The sequence below is a fragment of the Hemiscyllium ocellatum genome, chromosome 6 (genome assembly GCF_020745735.1).
Source record: "Hemiscyllium ocellatum isolate sHemOce1 chromosome 6, sHemOce1.pat.X.cur, whole genome shotgun sequence".
Classification (NCBI taxonomy): domain Eukaryota; kingdom Metazoa; phylum Chordata; class Chondrichthyes; order Orectolobiformes; family Hemiscylliidae; genus Hemiscyllium; species Hemiscyllium ocellatum.
Genome location: NC_083406.1, coordinates 61,712,378 through 61,738,798, shown reverse-complemented (window position 1 = coordinate 61,738,798; position 26,421 = coordinate 61,712,378). Strand labels below are relative to the sequence as shown.

Below are 26,421 nucleotides of genomic sequence, written 5' to 3'. Positions count from 1 at the left end.
CCTGTATCATCAGCCATGGGCACAGTTATATACCATCCAGAGCCCTGGCCATTGTCTGTGTGGAACCAACCACAGTCAGGGGGTATCACTGACCATAATCCAGTAGGGTCAGCACCCGCAGTTGGGGGAATTGCATACCATCAATCAAAGAGCGGCAAAGACAATAGTCAGGGATCTGCTCATCATCTCTAGGGAATCCTATTGAAGTCAGTCAGAGGTCTGGGGCAAATAGAGTCCCTGGGGATGATCATTGAGGAGGGTGCAAGAGCTTTAGATGTAGTTGAGGAATCACTGCCAAAAGAGGCACGCGAGTCAGGAATTGTGGGCAAAGTGGAGACATGTGTAAAGAGGATGATAAGGACAAGGAAAAACTCAATGTAATTGGGGCTAGACAGAACAGCATTATAGACTATAGTAAAGTGGTTATTGGCAATAGCCACCATTGTGGCTTCCATGGAGGTGCATGACCAGGGTGGGCATCATTAAGGTGTAATGTCGTGGTCAAAGAGGCTGGGAGGACAGTTGGCAGCAAAATTCAATTTGGTAGATCTCCACATGGGGGAAATAGGTGGAAATGGGTTGTCAAGGTAAAAAGTTACATGCAGGCTCTAGGAGGTACCTGTTGACTGGGGAGAATCCATTACTGATGCTGCCCACTATGAGGTGCATTCCCTGGATGAGAAATGCAACCAGAAAATGGCTGGGACATTACCCAGGGAGGGTGGAGTAAATGTCAACTTGCCAGGATCAAAGGTATGAAGCATGTGCATGCAAACCATAGCTACATTCATCTGCAATCGTTTCTTCATCCATTCATCCATTTGTAAAGTACAAGGAGTGAATGTGCTTATGTTTCAAAGGCTGGTCAAAGGCAATGCATCACTTGTGAAACATCCAATAATACTGTGATAGGAGGAGCATCAATGAAAACATGAATGATTGACATGTGTCTCGATGGGAAAGGGGCTTAAAGTGCAGCAGGCCTCCCTGTTTGACGTAATGTGACAGTCACTCATCTGGTGTAGCACCTTCACTAAGTTACTGCTACCAAGATCATGGTGGAGCAGAGTATAAGAATCTTGATGATGTGGTTCTACAGCTTGGACCAGTCCGGAGGCATTCTCCAGCACAGTTTACCAGGATGCTGCATCATCCTGGTGTGCTGTGCTCTGCACAATTGAAGCGGGAAACAAGTCGGTGTGATGGTTGCTGAGGAGCAGGGAGAGTGGGAGCAGTCTTCCAAGGAGGAGGACAAGGACACTGGAAAGGAAGCAGCTCCCCTTGTGGGTGTTAGAGATCAGCTGCATTGGGTGTTACAAGCCAGACAGGACCTGACTGACACCTAGCTCCAGTTCAATGAGAGTTACTACAGCACAGTTTACAGATGACACCAAAATTTGTGATGTGGTGGATAGTGAAAAAGATCTCAGAGTACAATAGGACCTTGATCAGATGGGCCAATGGGCTGAGGAGTGGCAGATGGAGTTTAATATAGATAAGTGTATTGTGAAGTTGGTGTGTGTAAAATTGGAGAAAGTTTTCCCTTTATAAGATGGTGTCTTTTCTTTGGTGTTTAGAGTTAAAATTAATGTCTGAAGAGCAGTTTAAAGTGCAGGTGCACAGAGACGTCCAAATTGAACCATTTTATACTGACCAGCTAAGCAGCATTTTTAACCAAGATAATAACTATTTTTAAATTTAGTTGATCAATTTAAATCATTCTTAGATATTAAAAACCAACTAAATTTAAATCTCATGGTTTTGACTACCTAGAACCAATCTAATTGTAAAGAAATTAATAGGTCATCAAGGATATAAAAGATGAGGGCATTTGGAAAATTGGAGAGAGCAAATTGCCATCTGAAGAGTTAACAGCTCTCATCTAATTAATAAAGGTACCGTGGAACTCTTCGCCCAATATTCCAGACAGCAGAATTCACAGACAGAACATTCCTGACAGAAGAAGTGACACAAGAATTCAATGGAGAGAAGGGTTCCTGATGCAAGTTTTCAAAGGAGAAGGCGTTCATGAAAGAAGATCAGTAGAGAAAGTGCAGAGCTTTCTGGACGACATAGCCACACTGTAATTTTGACAGACTAAATTTTATTGTTTTGTTATATAAGTGGGATGTATATTTATTGAAAAGGCATAGTTTAGGATTTTGTTTTATTAGGGAATAGTTAGAAGTTAGAGGAAACTTGTTTGGTTTGTTAGTAGTTCTGTTAATTTGTTCATTGTTGGATTTAGGTAAACAAATTGTTACTTGTTGATTATAGAGTGAGTGAAATGATTTCATTTCATTTAACCACTCCTTAATAATAGATTGGGAGGTGAGAGGTAGGTTATACCACTTATCACACTTCATTCAAAGATTATGAGGTGAGGCGAGCCTCTTTGGATGTTTCAGTTTTAGTTATTTGGGGAAGAGGCACCTGCTGCTTCATAACAAATGTGAGGCATTGTATTTTGGTAAGGCAAATCATACAAGTAATGGTAGATCTCTGGGAAGTGTTGCTGAACAAAGGGACCTAGGGGTACAGGTGCATAGTTCCTTGAAAGTGGAGTTGCAGGTCGACAAGGTGGTGAAGAAGGTGTTTAGCACACTTGCCTTAATTGTTCAGTGCACTGACTATAGGAATTGCAATGTCATGTTCAGCTGTATAGGACATTGGTTAGGGCACTTTTAGATACTGTGTTCAATTCTGGTCTCCTTGATGTAGGAAAGAGGTTGTGAAAATTGAAAGGGTTCAGAAAATATTGCTGGTATTGCAGGTTTTGAGCTATAAGGAAACGCTGAGTAGGCTGGGACTTCTTTCCCCTGGAGCTCAGGAGGCACAGGGGTGACCATACTGCCGTTATAAAACAGGGCATGAATTATGACAAATAGCTAAGGTCCTTTCCCCAATGTAGGGGATAAGAAGGCATAGGTTTAAGATGAGAGAATAAGGATTTAAAAGGGACCTGATGGGCAATTTTTTCATGCACAGGATGGTGAGTGTATGGAACGAGCTGCTAGATGAAGGTGGAGGTGGGTACATTTACAACTTTAAAAGACATCTGAATGGGTACATGAATAGAAAGTGTTTAGAGGGGTAAGGGCCAATGGCTGGCAAAAGGAACTAGATCAGTTTAGGATATTTTAGATTAGATTAGATTACTTAGATTAGATTACTTACAGTGTGGAAACAGGCCCTTCGGCCCAACAAGTCCACACTGACCCGCCGAAGCGCAACCCACCCCATACCCCTACATTTACCCCTTACCCAACACTACGGGCAATTTAGCATGGCCAATTCACCTGACCCGTACATCTTTGGACTGTGGGAGGAAACCGGAGCACCCGGAGGAAACCCACGCAGACACGGGGAGAACGTGCAAACTCCACACAGTCAGTCGCCTGAGTCGGGAATTGACCTGGGTCTCAGGCGCTGTGAGGCAGCAGTGCTAACCACTGTGCCACCGTGCAGCCCACACGGCGGTTGGCATTGACAAGTTGGATGCAAGGGTCTGTTTCTGTGCTATATTACTCTATGATTCTAAAGTCTGTCTTGGTACCTGGCAGCACCAGCTTGCCACTTGCTTCTGCAGACCTCCACTTGGCTAGCACTCAATATTCCACAAAACCTAAGGCATGCTCTCTGTGCAGTGGCTGACTACATCCTTCGTCCATGGAGATTGTCAGCTGAAATACACCATTCTCACCAAATTACGACTGCATATTCCCAACCCACTTAGACTACTGTCCACCACTTCAGGTGGTCAGCAGGTTAGAGAAATCAATTATAGGGATTGGAGACAACATACCAGGACACAGAATGGACAATAATTGTGATTGATGGGGGGGGGGGGGTGCAGGGTGGGGGTGAAACTCAATACCTAAGGCAGCATGCATTGGAGGGCATGGGATTTCTGTGGAAGAAGGAATCATAGATGGTGACCATTGCCTAGGCTTCAACAGGGAGGAATTGTGCATCTCGAACTTTGGCATGAATGTGCTACAGGCCTGCAGCTCAAGATGTTATATTGAGAGACGAAGACTTTAATCAAAAGGTTGAGTTGGAATGCGTGGAATCTCACTAGACAGGAGTGCAGGAACATGAAGGCTTGGGAAGGTCACCTAGATTGACAGCTTGAGCCTACAACTCAGTATGCAAAGCACATTCTGTATTGGCTTCTAACTTCAACTGAATCACAAATGCACAAAGGAAATAAAAAATGTCAGCGTAACACCCAGCAAACTAAGTGTTCTTTCCATCTGAGGAAATGAATTTTACTTGTGAGTTATGTGAGGCCCTTCAAGAGGCAATTATATTAATTAGGCACTTACACAATATGGGTTTAAAATATCTATAATCCTAGAATTCTGCATGTGAAATATATGCAGTGATCAACTTTGTTGAAAACAAATCCTGGCCAGAAACAATCTTGACCATGCCATTAGATATTTATTCTAGCCAACTCTGCGAAGCAGCAGTAATGACAGGCAATTGTAAAGTGTCAGCTGCAGCCCACAATTCACAAAGTTAATTCAAAGTCCCTTAGTCTGCATGAGAATGCAAAGTTGTTTTCCTCTTACCTTCAACTTCTATTGGACAACATGCTCTTGTATGCAATGCCACCTTTCTTGGGTGACGTGAGGGGGCAAGGGTAAATTAATCCAGTGATCCCCACACAAGTTCATTGGAACCATGACCAATGGATCTAGCCACAACCAGGTCATTGCCACTATTGCTACCGTGCCATAAAGAAGCAGAAACTGAGGTGGAACAAATGCCTCAGCAAACCCAGGAGAGCTTCCACATGAATAACTGAAAGTCCACTCAGGAAACAGGAACATGAGATCCAGAGTCAATCATCCTTGATTCTGCCAGTGTTGCTGCAGACTGAGGAGTCCTGGGACACTATCACAAAATGATACCATGTGCTGGAGCAGGACATGTGATCTAAAAGGGCTAGATGCCCATCAAGGTGATGGCTGCACCAAATGTTTATATAAGTGCCTAAATTCGAAGATCTACTGGGGACCTGTGTGAGGTTTCTCAATCCAAAAGCCACAAATGAATCAAGGCTGCTACTGTAATTTGTGATGGATCACACCACTTTACCTCAAGATTGCAGCCCATGCAGTACACTTTAGGAATATAGCTGGCCTTCCCCAGGTGCAAGACGCAATAGGCTGTATTGAGAGTTCCATATCATAACACAGATTTCTTCAATAGAAGAGGCTTCCATTCAATAAACGTATAACGCAACTGTGACTATTGGCACCACATCTAAGAGGTCTTCACCAAATGTCCTGGAAACTGACATGACGATTATGTCTTTCAGCTCTCTCCTGTATGATTTCAGAGCCTGGATGCCTTACAAAGATAGCTGCTAGGTGACAAGATGGCTAGGTTCTTTTTTCCTCTCCACCATCTCCTCTCATTTTTCTGTTCTTTTAGTTTATTTACCTTTTGGTGAAGAGCTGGGTTCTGGTGACAGCATCGGTGAATGTGCTCAGTAGCGTGGACCTAAGTAGGACCAGTAGTGCAGGCTTGAGTAGGCCCTGCTGTGTGAACTCGTAGAAGTGGTAGACACAAGTTTCAGTTCCTGGCAGCGTCTGCTTCCACTGCAGATTCATGGAAGTGGCAGTGGAGGCAGGTTTGGGCCCAAATTTGCGACACCAGCAGTGGCTATATCGGCTAGACAAGCCTGAAGCAGACTCATGGGGGCAGCAGTCACTTTTGAGTCAATGTGGTACCCAGTAGCATCAGTGGCATCTACATTAGTAAGGTCCAGTGAGGACTTATTGTGGCGAGACCATTGGTGGGGCATTGGGATGGTGCCAAAAAATGGTGAATTTCGTTCCAGCAGTGGCAGCGTGGCCAAGGGGATTTGTGGCTGGCCAGCAGGCCCATGACGGAGCACTTTACAAGAGGGACTGAAAGTTGGACACTACCTTATTTCTTCATTTTAAGCATCTTTGTGTTAAGATGTACTGGACAGTGGCAATATTTTTCACTGAATTTTGTAACAAGATACCTGTGACAAAAATTATTCAAATAAATTAAATCAAAAGTTACCCTGTACAATTGTAGCTGAAGATTCATTATGCAATCCCCTGCCTGAGGCTGAACCTAGATACAATTCTTCAACAATAGCCACAGTGGAATAGATGATCAGTCTCCTGAAGATGAGGTCTAATGCTTGGATTAGTCTGGGAGGGCCTTGCAGTACTCTAGAAAGAATGTACAGAATAATCTTTGCATACTATGCTCTGTATAACTGGAGAATGCAAAGAGGGGCATGTGATGGTCTCTGAAGAGTGGCATTGAGCAGGACAAATATATCTTCTGAATGATACAGTAGTATAGATCTGGGTGCAACAAGCCACACAGGGCTTCAATGACAGCTATTTTTAATAAATTAATGTTGGGCAAAATCATCATTCAAATCTTATGAACAACATGAAAAGAGTAGAACTCCTTCACACAGCGTTCTAACATGTTATTGCACTAAGGAAATGTAGCCAATGTAACAGGATTCTTGTAACTGCAGCTATAATGAAAGTTGATCAGACAACTGATGATATCAACAAAGTAGGTAATACATTTATGAATGAGAGATTCTGTTCCCAATGAAGTGTCACTCATGACATCTATGTTCCCTCAGAGCTGTTCTTTTTTTGTTTCCCCTCCCATTATATTTCTTGTGAAGGGCTATTCCTGACTAGTAGTGACTGATCTAATGTGTAGCTGGCTTTAAAAGATGGTGCAGTGGTACAAATTCAAGGAAGTCCAAGCATTGCAAGTACATCCGCTGCTGACATATGCACAATAGCTCAGGAAATTGTTTTTTTCTCAACTTCAGTTTCTTGCTTCATATTAATTACATCAAATCACTTTTAATTTAAGTCAAAAACAGGCCATTCTGTCTCACTGGTCTTTGTCAGTGGCTGTGCAGAACATTTTCTAAACAAGCCTCTTCCACCTCCTTTTATTCAGACTCGAACAGAAGAACCTTTTATTACTTTGCTCCATGCGTTTTATCTAGTTTCCCTGAAATTCATCTATATTATATGCAGCAACTACTCATTTTGTCTAACAATCTTTTTAAAACAGGCTAATTTTCTAAATTTTACATTGGTAATTGTAGGACTTTCACATTCAGCTAAAGTTAGCAGTCAGAAAGTATTGCCCAGCAGTAGGATGGGAATTTCTGGATTGCAAAGTTTCCCACTTGACCATCTGAAGAATACGTAGGGAACACAACACTATCAATCAGTGCAGCATCATAGCCGATTAACACTCAGTTAAGTGCCTGGAGCAGGACCTCCACCCCTTATTCAGATAAGCATACCCCCCTTGTAGAAGTGTCAGCCAATCTGATTGGATGGCATCTCTGTAATTCTAACCTCAGTCACCAAGACAGGGACTACAAACAGTGTACAGATTTAAAGCCCTAGGATTCAGGACTAAACAAGTACCAGGGAGACTTCCAGTAAAACGTGGGGGTGAGGCCCAAGAACTGCAAGCAGAAGAGGCTCGGGTTCTTGGAGATGCAACAGGAGCATCTCGGTGAGGCAATCCTTAGGCGACATGGCGCCCAATGTTCAAAGTTCTTCTTGTAAGTAGGTGCACCTCATTTTTATTGCTGAGGCCCAAGAAATAACTAAGTGCTTCTGCTTTGGTAAGGACAGATATGCTGCCCTTTAGCTGCCAGAAAGGCTTACTTGCTATCAACAGAAAGTTCTCAATAACCAGGAATTCTAGAAACAGGGTCACAGTCTAAGCATAAGAGGTAGATCTTTAAGAACAGAGAAAAGGAGAAATTTCTTCACCCGGAGACTAGTGAGCCTGTTAAATTCTCTACAACAGGAAACTGTAGAAGACTTTCAAGAAAGATGTAAGTATAGTTTTTTGGAATAAAGAGATCAAAGGATGTAGGGAGAAAGCTGGAATAGCATACTGAGTTAGATGAACATATTGAATAGCAAAGCAGGCCTGAAAGGCTGAATAGTCTACTCCTGCTCATATATTCCAAATATCTATGTTTCTAAGTTGCTTATCTTGTGCTTCAATCCTGATGAATACAAGGGAAAAAACTTTAACCTCATATCTTTTTTTTTCGAAATGGTTTTGTCATACCAAATAACTAATTCAACAATAACTTTGAGACTGTGCCTAATTCAGTTGTGATCAGGTCTATAGCAGCTGAGACATGAAGAAAACAGCTTTCAGTTTAGATTTTATTGATTTTTAAAATCTAATTGTTCAGTTGCCCACTCTTGGCATTTTTGTACTAGAAACTTCACATTACATAGGGAGAACAAGGGGAACTTATGATTGTCTAATGTTAACAAATTTATGGATTGTGTGAACAGGACTTGGTGCAGAAGGCAGATAATAGAGTTTAGAGGCCAACTAAGAACGTGTTGGGCTAGTCAAGTGTAGAGATAACAAAAGAAAGGACAAGTGTTTCAGCAGCAGATGAACTGAGACAAGGGTGGAGTCAAGTGGTTTAGTTCCTGACTTTCCTGAACATTCAGTTTCTAACCACCCATGCAAGCTATACTACAATAGTGAGGACCCATTTTCTGGCCTATCTTCTTTCTTTAATTCAGAGTTACCACCTATTATTTTTAGCACATCTCTCATATTCTAGTCAAAGATAAAGAGCTTGTCATGCTGCAGATGACGATTTTGTGAATCGGTGGATTTATAGTGCAATTGTCATGCCATTAACACCTATCTATTATTTTTGTATGTACCATATTTAAAGACATGGTATAAATATATTAACTGAAGCACACACAAAGGTGGAGAAGTCAGGAAAATGCCACTGCTGAAATGATTGCTTATTAATACTTCTTCCCTCAAAAGTTTAGAAAAAAAATATTAATTATTCCCAAGTGACAGCTTTTGATTTCAGGAATGGATTGCACATCAAAACTGCCAGGAAGTACATGGTGACCATAATTTAACAGGCTTCAAATAAACAGAAAGATGTGAGTAACAACAAGTTGATGGTACCTCTCGCATCACCATCCAGGAGCAGAGCTAATTGTAGGTAATCCGCATGCATTTTTTCCCATAAGTAACATTGTAAGTAAAGAGGATAAAATTAATCATTTCATTAATATTGCTAAGTATAAAGGTATTTAGATTCTCGTTTAATGATGCGAAGTAAAAAGGTTTATCAAGATTGTATCACCCATGGATAATTCGAGTTGCTTTAGGTCTAATAGTAAGGATTTTCATTATTAATGCTTATTCTCTGGTGAAAATCCCCAGATGCTGTTTCAAATCTTAAGTCAACCTACATTGCTCATCTTGAGATAAATTATTATTATTTCAACAACTGCAATAATATTTTAACATATGGTGTGTCATGTACTGATGAAGCATGACCTAAAAATCCATTTAAAAGAGCAAAAACCCAGAAATTGGATTGCATTTTACAAGCATGAGAAAGGTGCTTCAATCTCCAATAAGAAAGCATGGATGAAGCACCTGTTTCATCACTGAAGGTACTTCAGGTGCTAAGCAATGATAAAAGTGAAGTTAGAGGTAATTTTAACTTCGTTTTTAACTTCACTGATCATGGAAACAGAAGGAACAGACTCCTTACAGCTTCTTACATTCATGGACCACTTCACATCACTACTAATTGCTTCTGACCTCCCACAAACTCACTTGAGCCAAGGCTGGCAAGCTATTACTGGGACTGTGACTGGTACCTACAACTTGTTAGTAATAAGCAAATGTGGCTGGAATCAGCTGACAATTTGGCTTGTTCTAGACTAACTTTGAATCCTTTTTGAGTTGTAATACAATTACTATGTAGGTCTATGCATTGGTGTACATTATACTCTATGTAACAGTGTAATTACCAGTTAAGCAAATAAAAGTAGTAAATAAATTTACTTACCTTACATACAATGATCGTTTCTGATTAGTTCTTAGGGAACCAGACCCCGAACTCATGCTCTGATTCATCATCTGTTCCCGTAAGTCATGGATTTTTGCCTCAAACCGGCTGTACTCTGAATGGAGAGGGTGGGAATGGGGAAGAGGAAAAAAGATGCAAGCATTTTAGCTTTTATTTTCATTATATTCAATATTGAGTTTACAAAAGGAAAATCACAACAATTTTTTGAACTTATTCGATTTCACCCCAACAGTCCCTCTCTCCACCACATATATTCACACCCAATGCCAGTAAAGTCAAAACAAAGCTATAAAAACTGCAGTGTTCATGGGGATGAATTAAGTTTATTGTCTGGAAGAAAAGATGCAGACCTTTCTTTCATTTGGTTCTAATGTCAAGAAATCTACAATAAACACATCATAGCCATAATACTGTCATCAACCATATGCATCATTGCCACTGCATTACTGATTTCATTCAAGAATGTATGTTTGCTTTCACCTCTAAAATCGTTGGGCATTTTATACTACAATATTGCAGGGCTGATGAAAGATGTATGCACATACATACACGCAAGAATTCATAAAAAAATCATAGTGCAGTGTTATATTGCAGAAAATCAAACAGCTTACATTTATTAATATTAATACCATACAAAAACATTTTGCACATATTAGTCATTCAAGTAGAAATGTTATCACAATACAGAAAGAGAAATGTCATAATTCCATTTTTTAAAAAATACTGATTATATAGCCATTATATTATAAAATATTTATAACATATTGTCAGGATAGAGGAAGAAAAGCAAAATGCACACAATCAGATTTGCCTAATAGCTGTGTCTTTCAGCCTGCACAACACTTGCATTTTGAGCCAGAATAATTCAACATTACAAATGAAAATTCTGTCTCCTTAACAACTGTGATAGCTTAATCATACAGCTTATTTTACTCAAAGACCAAACAACATCCATCTCATTATCTTTATTCAATCCTTGGCGACAAGAGGAATGTTCAAAAGTTTAAAATTAAGAAGGAAAATAATGGTATGACAACTCATCAAGAAGAGTTAAGAAAACACAAGCTAAACTCTTCAAAGCACAAACAGAGAATTATATTGCAAACCACACGCACATTTACAAAAGCAGGATAATGTCGACAACCAACTGCAAGAAATCACCAGGGAAACCAAACACATTGCAATGGATTTCTATAAATCTCCATTCCCGTTAATTTCAGTACAAACACTTTAAACTGATACTTGAAATTAGCATGCTGTTGTTCCCTGCTCTTTTAAAATAATTAGCTTCTCTCCTAAAAGCAAGCCTACCTTTCCAATTATGTTCAAATCTTCCCAGATGTAGCCAGATTCCAAGGCTATCCTGCCACAGCAGCAGCAGCAGCAGCCGTACAGCTCAAATAGGAATGACCCATTAAAAATGTGCAGTCAAACCCAGTGTCATTTGATCAACCTATAGCATCAGTGTTTTCTGTTATTTCAACTCATCATCCTATCCCTGTAGTCTGTGATAGCACATGATGGAATGGTTTAATAGCTGATAACATCAAAAAAACAAAAACCTCTAAATGCTGACTGCAGCTTTTTCAGTGGCGCTGCTAACCATTATTACAATTTATATCCAAATCATTTTCACCTGAGCACATGAAGGTTTCCAAATTCATTCAAACAAGTAAAGCTACTAATTAATTTCCACTAATCCCCAATACTGATTCCCTACATCTCCCCCCCCCCCCCATCACCGATAGTTAGCCTGCTCCATTTTAATTCATTTGTTTACAGGTTTCTAAGGTTCTAAAATGAGAAGGAGGAGTGGATAAGGAATTTTTAAATACATTCATTTGCATAAGAAAAATAATGTATATTTAAAACAAAGATAATTTTATACTTTTTTCAGAAATAAATGTGGCACTGACTGTACTGAGGATACACAATTTTGATTATTATTTTAATGCTATAATGCTTAACAGGTGAATTATATGCACTTTTTTAAAAAAAAATTATGGCACATCACTTGCCATTGCTGCCAACATAAACAGTTGAAAAGAATTTTCTATTTTTAGTTTCAACGGGCACAAAATGCAAGTGAATTTTAAATAAGAACGGTCACAATACTTTCATGTCAGTTTTGTGAAGATCAGTCAAAATTTTGTATAATAAAAAGGAAATTATCTTCAGTTCCAAGGTTGAAATATCTGATGCAGTTTTGTGAAATACTTATGCACATAACTTTTCTAAATCTATACTTACATTTTCAAAATATGGAAGTATCATTCAATTATTTACTTATTCTGCTATACTTGTGTAGATGTACTAAAAGTAGCAGGAAGGTGGAGTTAATCTCAGAGGGTATTGCAATGATTTTAAACTGCAAAGAAGTTGGTGTCTTACACAGACAAGGGGAGTCACAGATTCAATTCCGACTGTGCATATTCATTTGCTTATAGAAGCAACAGTGGCAGTAGGAGTATCATGATTGCGAAGGGACATATTCCTACTCTTTATCATTATTCAGTGACCCCTGCTGGAAAGTGTGCATTTAAACAGGATTGGGCTCAGCTCTGATATCCAGTCAAATCCATGGTTGGCTTTCTGTACTCCCATACAGGTGATGGCCTAGAAAACAACCTTAGTCTTCCTCTCAAATTATTATTCAAAATTTCTTGAACACATTCTATTTTTTAAAAAATAATTTTGTTGAAGTTTATTTCTCTAAAGATTATCTCCTTTGAAAGCACTGCTCATTTTTAGGAAATAGCAACAGAAATTTAAGGCCATTTTAAAACACTCAGATGTATTTATGTTAACTGCAGGACAATGTGGATGTTTCAAGTACTTCAAAATAATTTAAAAACAAGATAAAGCCCAAGTTTTGTAAAATAATTACATAGTGCCTTTACAGTTTGAAACACCTTACTCAAATATTTATCTTTAATCATACATAGTGTTTGTACAATGCTGGATGAACCATGTGTCTTCTAGAATCAACTAGATCCATTCTACTTCAGCTTTCAGGTGACTATTGAACCTAGTTGTGAACTTATTTGATTTTAAAGCATTTACACAAAAGAGGGACATTTTCTTATCACTGTTGGGCATAACTATGACTTTAACCACAACCTCATAAAACATGCATTTGAGTGCTAGCCAGTTATTTTCACACCAATATTATATTTCATCATATTGCAGTACCAGAGCTGCATGAAAAGAAGAGGGAAAGATGGCTCATGCTCCTTGGCCCTCATCCACAAGTAAGTTTGAAAATACCAAGGAACAATAATTGCGAGGAGCATTAACCATTCTGCCCTTAATTTATGAGTATAAGTTAATCTAAAATTGAATGTCTGCTAAACATACCACAAGGAGCAAGGAAACTTACGGAATAAAAAGCATTGAATAGGTTAGTAAAATAAAATGCAAATAAATAGAACCACCTATACATTTTCACTCATCTCTGTATTCTCACAAACGGTGATTTTAAACCTGTTCACCCATTAGAAACAGTGTAGGTGGGTGGATCCAAAGGAATTACTGCTCTATTCCTGTCAGCGACCCTCTCAATAACATATTTTTGTAGATTGAGGCAGCAACCAATGAGAGAGAGTAGTGCTGCAAACATACATGAATCAGAATTCTATGAGTACCATAACTCATTTCATACCTCAATCCTATTTAAACAGGAAGAACTTTCTAACAGCCAGCATGATCTACCTAAATAGCTGTGCAGAAAGAGGCTTTTTTTGTTGCAGACCTCATAAGCATCCCGCAGCAGCTCCTGTTGTTGCGTACAGATCCAGGGGCCATATTTATAAAATGGCTCTCAAAGTTAGCATAACTTTCAACATCCATGTCATTGGCTCTGCCCAGTCTGCTAGAGGAGGAATTATTGACCTCACCTGTCAATATAAGTTAGCCCAGAGCTTTGCAACAGTTTCATGATTCCTTGATGCTCAAGGTGTATTGGATTGCAAACACATTGTCATCAGGGCAGCTGAGCAGCAGCCCACAGTAGCTGTAGACCTGGAGAACTTCCTTGATCAGCTTTAGGTTCAATGATGCAGAAGAAATTTCAGAAATTACAGCTGAGTAATGATAAATGCCAAAATAGATCAAATGAATGTGGGGGAAACTTGGATAACGTGACCATTGCATCATAATATTTAGATTAGCAACAGGAAAGTAAAAGGAAAAAAATCTAAAGGTAGACTCCTAATTTGGAAGATAGTTCACTTTAATAGATGAGAAATGATATAGTTTGACAGGAAAAACTGCAATGGTTCAATGGGCGTCTTGAAGGAAGAAATGTTTCAGATACAGGCAAGCAATGTCGCAGTGGGAGAAAGTGAGGACTGTAGATGCTGGAGCTCAAAGTTGAGAGTGTAGTGCTGGAAAATCACAGCAGATCAGGCAGCATCCGAGGGACAGGAGAATCAACTTTTGATTCCTGATGAAGGGCTTATGCCCGAAATGTCGATTTTCCTGCCCCTTGGATGCTGCCTGACCTGCAGTGCTTTCCAAGCAATGTTGCAGTGACAGGCAGAGGAAATAAAATCAGGGATCCTTGTATGGTAACAGAGGGAACAAATATGATGAAGCCGAAAGACAGAGTGCATGGTGGATTGCAGACAAAATCTTGAAAGACCAGTCAAATACAAGCTGGATTTTGCATTCTCCCACTGGCAGATTTGAAGTGGGAGGAGGGATATGGCTCATAAAATCCAGTGACATCCCGAACGTTTTGCTTCCTGGGGTCGGATGGCCACTTAAGGTCTCATTCTACTGCTGCTGGTATTTAATCTGGGGCAGTGTGAAGTAAACTATACCTTTACTCTAAGAATAACGACTGAGCACGTGATTCTGTAAAAATGACGTCAGATTACTCCAATGGGAACTGGGGTGCAGAGATATCCTCTCCTACCTTCAATTGTACAACATTATACTGAATAAAATTTATTGATATCTAGTGGCATGTATGTGGACTAACTTCTATCAACAACCAGACATACTCATACTCTATAACAGAAAATAGCAAGGGTGTACCTAAAGGGAAGACAATACAGTAGAAGACAAGGCCAGCCAGAAATCAGACCATAGAAGAGAAGGAAAAGAACTGAAGAAAACCCAAGCAGTATAGTGCAGCGAGTGAAGGACAGCACTATCAACCTGGTTCCCAGACTCTGGAGAAAAAATGATCCCTGCAGAATATAGAAAAATTGCAGGAAAAATCCTCCGGCAAGCTGACAAAACAATCAGTCAGCCAAAGTGAGTAAGTGATTATTGTAAATTGCAGAATTTTACAGAATGGAGTACAAAAGGACACCAAAAAAGTTACAACAACAGGAAGTGTAAAAAGCAACAGGGGTAGTCAATGCTATTAAAGAATCCAGAAAATTTAAAACCTTTATAGACTCTTTCAGTGGTAGTACCACTGGCAGCAGCTCAGTGCATCTGCATTTGCTAATTGGCTTCCTTTTAATTATACGCACTTAGCATTAGAACTGGGTCTAATTGGTTGAATTGGGCCTGAAACTATGGGTGGTACTGCCCTGTACTCTTCAAGGAGATTTAGCAAGCGTTTGTGGTTTGTCTTTATGGATATATAAATATAATAATAAATCATTGAATAGAATCTTAAAATCCGTACAGCGTGGGAGCAGGCCATTCAACCACACCAATCCTCCAAAGAGCAACCACTCCTCTACTCTATTCCTGCAACCCAGCATATCCCCTGGCTAACCCACACCCTGGACACGATGGGCAATTTAGCATGGCCAATCCACGTAACCTGCAAATCTCTGGACTGTATGAAGAAACCCATGTCGACGCAAGGGGAACATGCAAACTCCACACAGACAGTTTCCTGAGGCTGGAATTGAACCTGGGTCCATGGAGGTGCGAAGCAACAGTACTAACTACTGAGCCACCGTGTCTCACCCATCAGGGTAAAGGTACTGGTGAAACTTCCTGACTCCAAATATGACAGCCAAACTGTCTTCTCTATCTGAATGTATTAATGCTCTGCATTATCCATTGTCCTGGATGCATACGCCGTTGGGTGTTTCTCTGTATTCGGCCATCTGATGGACAGGCATTGCAAGTCAATACCAGATCTTGCTTCAGATCATTGTGTGCCAACACCTTAGACGATGATAGCTATTGCTTCACTTCCTTGAAAATTTTGGCTTGGCTATGCAACCATTTCCAAGGCTGACATTTGTTTAGAAGTTGATGCAGAGCTGCCCAGAAAGAGACCATGTTATGTATGAATTTTCTGTAATAGTTCACCAGCCCAGGAAAAGATCTAAATTCCAGTAAAGACCTGGGAGCCAGGGCACCTTTGATTGTCTTTATTTTAGCTTCCAACAGGTTTCATCCAGTCTTGTTGACTCTGTAGCTCAAGTATGTAATATAGGGTGCCTAAAACGCACATTTTTCCCTTCTAAGGCATACACCAGCCTGGGAGAAATGCATAAGGACTATGTCCAACTTCTCTGAGTGCTCCTTATTTGCTTTCCCTGTTATCTAGATAAATGACAACCTGGGGTTAACCTTGTAAAACGTTCGTTATCATTCATTGAAAAATTGCACAGATTGGTGATACCCCAAATGGCAGTCTCATACATTGGCACAAACCTTTATGGATATTAATTGTTGCAGACTTCTGGGAATCCTTATCTAACCACAGTTCCAAGTGCACACGGCTCATGTCCAGCTTCGTGAAGGACAGCCCCCCACTGCCAGCTTTGCACATAAATCCACATGTGAAGGACTTGGTGTTTCTCCAGTTGTCATTTGTTTAAAATCCCCACAAAGGCAAAATAACCCATCAGGCTTCACAATCAGTATGATCGATGCTGACCATTCCACAAACTGCACTGGTTTGATGGTTCCTTTGTTTTCCAATTTTCTGATTGTTCGTAAGGTGAATGACACTGAGTAGGCTTTGCAGAATAACAGAATTGCTTCCTGGTCAACATGCTTGGTGGCCTTTGCTCCTTTCCTGAAAAAATTCTGGGTATTAAATTAGGACTTCACTCAGGCAGCCATTTTCAAACTGAAAAATGCTGAGCTATTCTAGGTGAATCTCACTCAACCAATTTCACCCAAACAAGTTTGGGCTCAAGCTTTTACTACAATCAGTGGTAACTGAACTAGCTGCTTCTCACAAGAGACCAGAACCAAAGTTGTACCCTTATTCTGTAAAGGCTGCCTGGTACAGGTTCTCAATCTAGCCAAAGTCTTGCACAAACCTAAGTGCTGGAGTCCAGAGTGAATTTTATTAAAGATTAGTTCTGCAACCACCGAGACAGTCATGCCACTATCGATTTCATTAGAGCTGGGTGACCAATTAACCAGATGTTTATTTTGATTTGTTCTGATCTGGATATTGCTAAGTAATTTAACTATTCCAAACCAGATGTAGATGGGCTTTCCAGACTGTGAATTCATCTGATTTCTTTTACTCAATCCAAGCCGAATGTGATTCTTTTCCTGTCTCGAGTCTGCCTACCAGCAGTAACTGCAATGGTTTGTCGACCTTGATCCTGAAGAAACTCTTAATGATTTGACACAGGCTTGGCTGTATTTTGGGGGTTTGTTATGCACTGACCTAGAATTCCTCTCTTCAGGATATATCTTGAGTGAGTCTATGCAATTGCCTTTAATCAAGTAGTGTTCCTCAAGCTCAGTTGGATTGGTGAGGGTGTCAACTTCCATTGGATAACCTTGCAAATCATATGCTCCACTTGCTGGCTTTTCCAATGATACAGCCAGTTGCAGTGCCTGTTTGAAGGCTAGTTGGGCTTCAGTTAGTAGATGCTTTTACATAGTTACATCATTAATCCCACTCATCATGACTGAAATAACTCCACAGAGTCCGGTATCCTGTCACCAAGTCACCCTTTATTTACATGTGGAAAGTCCTGATCCAGCTTCCCCAGAGCCAGCTGTCAGAGTGAACAGAACACCTGACACTACTGTTTATATCTGTCATCCACAGCACCCTGATTGGAACAGATTAACAACCCCAATCTGGGAACTCATATTCTGATGTCCATTCAGCTGACCTCATTACAATCAGTACACTGAGGAGTAGGATAAAATCTTCTTAGGGCATATAAAGATCACTACAAGCTTTGGCTCTGTGATTATGTAGGTCCACAAGATGATTTTGGCATATAGATATCATGGTTACTACCAAACTATTTTTAAATTGAATATAGGGCAATCATATCCATTCTTTCAGATTCAACAGCATGGCTGAAAACATGAATTCCCTGATTTTTTTCCATACGTGTTTAGGGCACAGGTGATGTATAACTCAGAGTGAGATGGCACATGCAGGCATTATAATGGGAGAGAGAGCATGAATACTTTATATGTCATTCCCAATCATCATTCTGTTAAGCAGAGATATTCATGTTGAATCTTATTCACTCAGCAGTTGCAGAAGAAAACACATTGAAACTGAGTGCGCCACTGATTGGCCTCCATTACAGAAATTCCATCTTTTGGGCCAGAGGAAGATAATGCCACGATTCTGCATTATATATGCAGAAATAATGATTTTATTTCTCTCAGATGAGAGGCTACAAGCAGCTACAAAAAAGATGCCTAGGATGACATGATCTGCCACAAGAGGGCATGCTAGACCTTAGTTTGCTTTATCAAAATAGAGTCACAGTGAATGAAAATTCCAATCATTCTGTTGATTTTGTTCAAGCAGAGATTCTGGATCTTCCTATATGCTTTAACTCAACTGTGAATATTCATTAGACTCTGTTGCCTCTGTTGAGGAGAGTCAGCCTTTCGTTAAAGAGGGTCACAAGGAGTTAAACTTGCCTGCTTATTCAAATCCATACACCAGTGGAATACAACAGTAATAGGAGCAGCATCCACAATTAGATATAGAAATTCCATTCTGTGGTGAATGCCATACCACTACAGAGAAAGAGAATGAGACTGGCATTCTGAAGTGTCAGTTGCTAACAGGCACGCCACAACATCCAGAAAAGATGTAGGGAGCCTTGGCAGAATTAAAGGAAATACAAATGAAGGTAAAGGACCTGCCAGTGTTTCAGACTAAGTGAAATGAAGAGACACAAATTGTAGAAGTGCTAACAGTTAAAGGAAAGTCAATGGATGAGGAGGTTTCGGTAATTTAACTACAAATGAACTCCAGTGAATATTCACAGTTCTCTACAAGTAGAACGATGCCAACAATATTTGAGAAATCTTGGATTATTGATTTTGAAGAAGTCTCAGGACTTCATCACAGTTTCATTAGCATTAAAGTGTCAAGTTTGGATAGAACCTCATCTCTGTTAGCAGAAATGATCTGTGCACAATGCATACTTACAACAACAGCTGACTCAGCTCATGATAAACTTAATATATTCAGAGAAAAACAACAAACTTATGAAATAGCCCATGAACACTACAAATAGTTTGTGAAAAGCCATCCTAGTAAAAGGAAATGGTTAAGTCTAAATTAGTTAAGTCAATATCAAAAGTTCAGAGATTATTAATCTACTTGACTGGCAGTTGAGGTGTGTCATCGAGTTTCATAAGCAGGGCATGGAGGTACAAAAATTGTCATTCAGCAAAACAACAGATCCCAAGCTTCAGAGCTTTTGTACTTTACAAAACTTTAATGTTGTGCATCAAATGGAACTGGAACACATAATCAAAGGTCAAAAACCACGTAAAAGAAATTGTGACACCAAGCACCCAGTTATGAGCAGTAACACAGCGCAATCAGGCCTCAGTGTCTGAAAAGAAAATCTTTACAGAAAGCTTCCACAATCATGTGCTGGGACAACCATTGCAGTGGGCAATTGACAAAAGAAAGAAATCCTGTAGCAGTTGAAAAATCTTTTTATTGTAATATTTGAAGTTTGAAAATTATCAATTATAAGGTGAGGAGCGTATTCTGCTACAATCAGTAAGTGACAAACTTACATTAAAAAGAAACTCTTGAGAAATAAAAAATATAATCTTAGTTTCAGTTTGAAGACTATTCTAGAAAAGCAAGCTTTTACCAACAAAAATCAACTGCAAAATACCTAAGACCCTTTAAAAAAGGAAATTTTTTAAAAAAAAGGAAACTTAAATATTTAAAGTTTCAATATCAAGTCAGTCCAAAAGTCTTAGGTGGGAAAAAGAATTTTGGGGACATGAGCCTTTGAATGTCTTGCTGTTATCCAAACCTCCATCAAGTCTGCAACATGTGTACAGGAGCTTTGATGTATAGGTCTAAGAGGATTCAATTCCATTAAATGTTCAAGTTCATATTATTGTTGACTATGATGTATTCCTACTTTTTAATCGTGGTCTTGAGCTGTCATTATTTCACAGAACTAACTTTGAGCTGAAACAAGTGTGGGGGTCAGAGAATCACAGAATTTTTATTGTGTTGGAGGCAGCAATTTGGCCAAATATCTCTACACCAGCTCTCCAAATGAACACTATGATTTTGTACCATTCTCCTTCTTTTTCCTATCATCTATCACTTTCCTCTTGTTGTTTCCTTTTCAAATGACCATCTAATGTCTTCTCAAATATCTCAACTGAACCTACCTTCCCCACATTTCCAGACAGTGATTTTCAAATCATAATTACTTACTGTGTGAAAATGCCTTTCTTCCTCATATTGTTTTTGCTTCTTTGCCAATTACTTCACATATATGCTATCTGGTTCTTGATGCTTCTCCCAATCTACTCTATGCAGACGTCTCAATGATTTGCAGAATTTCCATCAAATTTTATCTTAGCCTTCTCCTCTCCAAGGAAAATAGTCTGAAATTCCCTGATTTATCCTCCTACCTGAAGTTTCTTATTCCTGAAATTATTTTCATAAACCTACTTTGCACTCTACTTACTGCATTCACATTCTTTCTGTGATGATGCCGCTCCTTTAACAAGGTTATGTGTAGTTGGCTTTTTTTTCCTCAGGAGGTCGTAAAACACAGGTTCTGAAAAGGCTGGGCTTAGATGGATTTTAGGGCCAATTCGATTATAGCTACCAGATACTGTCTCTGGCAAAAGACTTTTAAGTTTAAATAAAACACTTGTACAATGAAAGGAGAGTGACCAGTTCTCCCAGCTCAGCTTTTCTCTGGTTTGGTCTGGCTATTTACTAAAAGCAGTCAGGCAGTTGTAAAAGCTGTTGGTCCAGGCTGATTTTCCTATGTCTCCGATCTTACTTCTCTCCTGTTAGACTCTGTGTTTGACTTTACCTTTTGTGCCAAGGGGTGCTTATGGAGTTTGGTGCAAGTATTTTGAGTTGGTGATGATTGAGTTGGGGTGATCTGTTGTGTTTTCAGATAGGCTAAGTTATTCAGTATTCTGTTCTCTTTTGTTTGTGCTTCATTTGGTAATCTTGTAAATAAACTCTGTTTTGATTAAAACTATGTGGTTTGACCAACTACATCCCTCCTGGATTATTCACATTACACCTGCAAAAAACAACTAGCAAAGTTAGGGTCTGGAATACTTTCTTGAAATGTTTTGAGGGGGTCTGGCCTGGTCCTTTGCATTTCTTAATTATGTTGCCAAGCCTGTACATGATACTCCAGCTGAGGTCTAACTAGCATCTTATAAAGTTGAGCTTAAATTCTTTGGACTTGTTGTTGATGCTCCTCTTAATAAAGCAGAGTATAATGCATTTGAATTCACTGTTCTTTCCATCTCTCCTAATACTAAAATGTGGATGTACATTCAGGTTTCTCTGTTACTGTGCACTCTTTAGAATAGTATTCTTTATTTTAAATTCCCTCAGCATTAAACCAAAATGTATCACCTCAAACTTTTCAACATTGAACATCATCTGACAATTATCTGCCCACATTCATCAAATTGTACATTTGAAGTTCTACACTTTCCCATATCTTCAAGTCTTCCATGACCCATAAATTTAAAAATTGTTCCCTGTAAACTAAATTCTAGATCAATAATGTACATTTGGAGAGTAAAGGTTGCAATTATGACCTCTGTGAAATTCCATTATAAATCATCCTCCAGCCTAAGAAATGCCCATTAACTAGCACACACTGTTTCCATCTCTATTCCATTCTTTTAGTTCCTCCGTCACTACCACATCTCTTCTGATGATGCCAGCTTTGACAAGGGGGCCTCTGATATATCCACTTTCTTCTTCGATTGAGGATTCCCCAGCACCATAGTTGGCAGGACCCTCAGCCGGTCCAACCCATTTCCAACTCTTTGACCCTCACCCTCCCTCTTCCCTTCTACGAAAGCAAAACAACCCTGCTTGTCATCATCTACCAGCAGCCACATTTTCCACCAGTTTCAGCTAGATGCCACCACCAGATACATATTTCCCTCCTCTCCCTTATCAACCTTCTGCGGGACTGTTCCCTCTGGGACTCCCTGGTTCACTCCTCCTTCACTCTCAATATGTCCTCAGATCCCCACAGCACCTTCACCTGCAATTGCAGAAGATGTAATAACTGCCCGTTTACCTCCTCTCTCTCCACTATCCAAGGTCCCAAACACACCTTCCAGATGAAGCAGTGCTTTACCTGCACTTCACTCAATCTAGTGTACTTATTCGTTGCACACAATGTGGTCTCCTCTACATTGGGGAAATGAAGTGCAGACTGGGTGAATGCTTTGCAGGAGAAAGTGAGGACTGCAGATGCTGAAGATTAGAGTCGAGAGTGTGGTGCAGAAAAAGCACAGCAGGTCAGGCAGCATCTGAGGAGCAGGAGATTTGACGTATCGGGCATAAGCCCTTCACCGTACATTCTATCTGCAAAAAATATGCCGAGTGTCCATTTGCTTGCCACTTCAACACACCACCATATTCTCTGGTCAACATCTCTGTCTCCAGCAAAGCTTAGTGCTAGCTGAATGAATACCCCCTAATTTTTCACTTCAGAACCTCACAGCCAACTGGATTTAGTATCGAATTGAACAGTTTTAGGGCTTGAGCACCTTGCCCATGGTTTTCCCCACCCCCACTCAACAGGTCTTGTCATCACATGGGCTGCTACCATACACAACCCATTGTCAGCTACTAACAGTGCCTATTAGCAGCAATTCATTCTTCAAGGCTGGTCCTTACAGACTCCTTTGACTGTCCGACTATGTTTCTCTCCTGTTTCGTTCTATCTCTGCATATTATTGACTCCTAACCCCTCCCCCCACTCTTTCTTCTGAATGAAAACCATCCTTCTCTTGGCTAACATCAGTTCTGAAGAAGGGTCACTGGACCAATAACGTTAACTCTGATATCTCTCCACAGACACACTGAGATTTTCCAGCAATTTCTGTTTTTGTTTCAGATTTCCAGCGTCTAAAAGTTAATTGCTTTTTTGCTCTCTGTCTTGTACCATTCAGCCAACTTTGCATCCACATTACTGCGGTTCCTTTTATGCCATGAACTTTAACATTTGCTCACAAATCTATTTTGCAGTACAATTATCAAACACCTCATGGAAATTCATATACACCATATCAACATAATAATCTTTACAAACCCTCTCTGTTAACTCTTTAAATAACTCCAGCAATGAGCTAACATATATTTCTCCTTAGGAAATCCATACTGCTCTCCTTAATTAATTCACAATTGTCCATGTGTATTAACTCTATCCCAAATTAATCCTTCTTGCCTCATCACTGAAGTGAAGACCATAAGATCGTTAAGATATTGGAGAACAATTGGGCCATCTGGCTGATTCAGTCTGCTCTGCCACACCATCATTAGTTGATATGTTTCTCAACCACATTCTCCCGCCTTCTCCCCTTAACCTTTGATCCCTTTTCTAATCAAGAACTTATCTATTTCTGTCGTAAATACGTCCAATGACTTGGCCTCAGTCTTCTGTGGCAATGAGTTCTACAGATTCACCACTGTCTGGCTGAAGAAATTTCTCTTCATCTCAGTTTTAAAGGGTAATCTGTTCACTCTGAAGCTGTGCTCTTGGGTCCTAGCCTCTCCTACTAGTAGAAACATCTTCTCCACATCCACTCTATCCAGACCACTCAGTATTCTGTAATTTTAATGAAGTCTCCCTCATCCATCTAAATTCTATCGATTATAATCCCAGAGTGCTCAACTACTCTTCACGTGACAAGCCTTCCATACCCAGGATCATTCTTGTTAACCCCTCTGCACTCCCTCCAAGACCAGCACATCCTTCCTAAGACACAAAGTCCAAAATAGCTCAAAATATATTCCAAATGTGGTCTAACCAAATGTCACAAAGCTGGTCCTTTCTCAAAGTTACTGTGCCCTCGAGTTTTTTCAGAGATGGGGTAATTGCCCAGGCTCCAACTGACTGGATATAGTCAGAGATGTACAGCATGGAAACAGACCCTTCGGTCCAACCCGTCCATGCCAACCAGATATCCCAACCCAATCTAGTCCCACTTGCCAGCGCCCGGCCCATATCCCTCCAAACCCTTCCTATTCATATACCCATCCAAATGCCTCTTAAATGTTAAGGGATACAGGATCTTCTCAGTCTCTGATGCTGAAGGATGAAGAGATATGTACTCCTGAAGGACTGTTGCCAGAAAAGTACTGGTAATGGGAATTCATGATGAAACAAAAAAAATGTTCAGTTATGTAAGATGAGGTTAGAGTGTCCAGAAAAACAGTGGAGAATTTGTGGCCGAAGTACTGGACAAACTCACAGCTCCAGTAATACAATTTGTCTTTGCGAATGATATAATTGATTCACCAGTAGGAGCGCTGCCTACTGTGATTGAAAAGCCAGCAGGAGACTCCTGCAACTGAAGCAATGCAGGACTCTTATCCTGGAATCTTTCTTGATTGTGTGGTAACTAGGTCACAAATCACAAGTTGAAACAGGAGAGATCAAAGGGTACAGATAAGGAAGCTGAACTGGCATTAGCATAGACTGTGTTCGATCAGATAGTTGAGACAAAACAGGAGCAAATAGGTGGTCGTGCAAATATTTTTATCTCAGATAAATTAATTGAGTTACAGCAGAAAGATTAGATTAGATTAGATTAGATTACTTACAGTGTGGAAACAGCCCTTCGGCCCAACAAGTCCACAGCGACCCTCTGAAGAGTAACCGATCCAGACCCATTCCCCTACACCTAACACTACGGGCAATTTAGCATGGCCAATTCATCTAACCTGCACATCTTTTGGACTGTGGGAGGAAACTGGAGTATCTGGAGGAAACCCACGCAGACACGGGGAGAATGTGCAAACTCCACACAGACAGTCGCTCAAGGTGGGAATTGAAACCAAGTCTCTGGCGCTGTGAGGCAGTAATGCTTAGCCCCTAAAGCAGTTGTATCAAAAGGCATAAATAGAGAAGGAATCTGAATGTAACCCTGAATGTTACTACCTTAGAAATGATGTCTTAATGAGGAAATGCAGATCATCACATATTCAGACAGATGAGAAATGGGCAGAAATTCATCAAATGTGGTCTAACCAAATGTCACAAAGCTGGTCCTTTCTCAAAGCTACAGTGCCCTTGAGTTTTTTTCAGAGAGGGGGTAATTGGCCAGGCTCCAATTAGGCTGAGTTTGAAAGGTTATTGGGGGTCTTTCTGTTTACCCCAACAAATAATGCCTCTGGCCTGCAGCTTTCATGTCTTTAAGAAAAAAGATATAATCAAAGGGGAGTGGGCACTAACTGTGCAGCTAGCCTTCGTTTAGATTAGAGTTCAGCAACAGTGTGTGCGAAGAGGCTGCTGGTACACTTCCTCCTTCTGCTCTTTTGACTTCGTAACATGTAAGCATTTTGTGTCGTTTTTACTATTTGTGCTAAGGGGTCTGTTTATTGGGACTGTTGCAAGTACTTTGGAACAGTATCATTAAGTAGGGATAGCCTGCCAGGTTTGGATAGGATACGTTATCTGGGTACTCTATTTTTGGTTTGTTGTGTTTCATTCTGTAATTTTGCAAATAAATTTTGTTTGTTTAAAACTTGGCAGTCGGACCACAGAATTCACTATGGGAATATCCACTGTACACTCACCTGAAACAAATTGCAAAGTTATAGTCTGGGCGACCTGAATAAAAATATTTTGAGGGTTTGGGTCTGGTCCATAACACAAAGCTTTATACATGTTGAGAAACGATCATATGGGTATTAGCATGGAAACTGGAGGTTTACAATATCTGAAGATGGAAAAAGATATTCATTTTTGGGAACAAACAGATGGATGCCAAAACAATGACGGAAAAAGACTCGACCTCAAAATTATATAGAAAAAATGTTTCGATTGTGATAAAACTAGATATCTTCAAGCTCCTGAAATGAAAAACATATTGTAATAGTGGGAGCACAAGGAACCCTCAGAAAAGTGGACATCAGGAAAGGAAATAGATATTAAACTGTACAAGTGATATCAGTAGAACCTGTTCCCTCAGAATCTTCTTGAAAGGGGCTGATGGTTCACGACAATATTACATATTCTCTCTCAATTATTGCTTGTCAAGGAATTATTTTACCATAGGAGGTGACCTGGCTG

At 40.0% G+C, this 26,421-nt stretch overlaps 1 protein-coding gene across 2 annotated transcripts in view; it reads right to left on the bottom strand.

Annotated features, from left to right (window-relative positions):
• dlg2 (discs, large homolog 2 (Drosophila)) overlaps window positions 1-26,421 on the bottom strand; it is an 876,537-nt gene that overhangs the window by 226,648 nt on the left and 623,468 nt on the right. For both annotated transcript variants that reach the window (XM_060825990.1, XM_060825991.1), the window contains exon 14: window positions 9,914-10,028. In XM_060825990.1, the coding sequence (XP_060681973.1) occupies window positions 9,914-10,028 (115 nt within the window). The remainder of the gene's footprint in view (window positions 1-9,913; window positions 10,029-26,421) is intronic.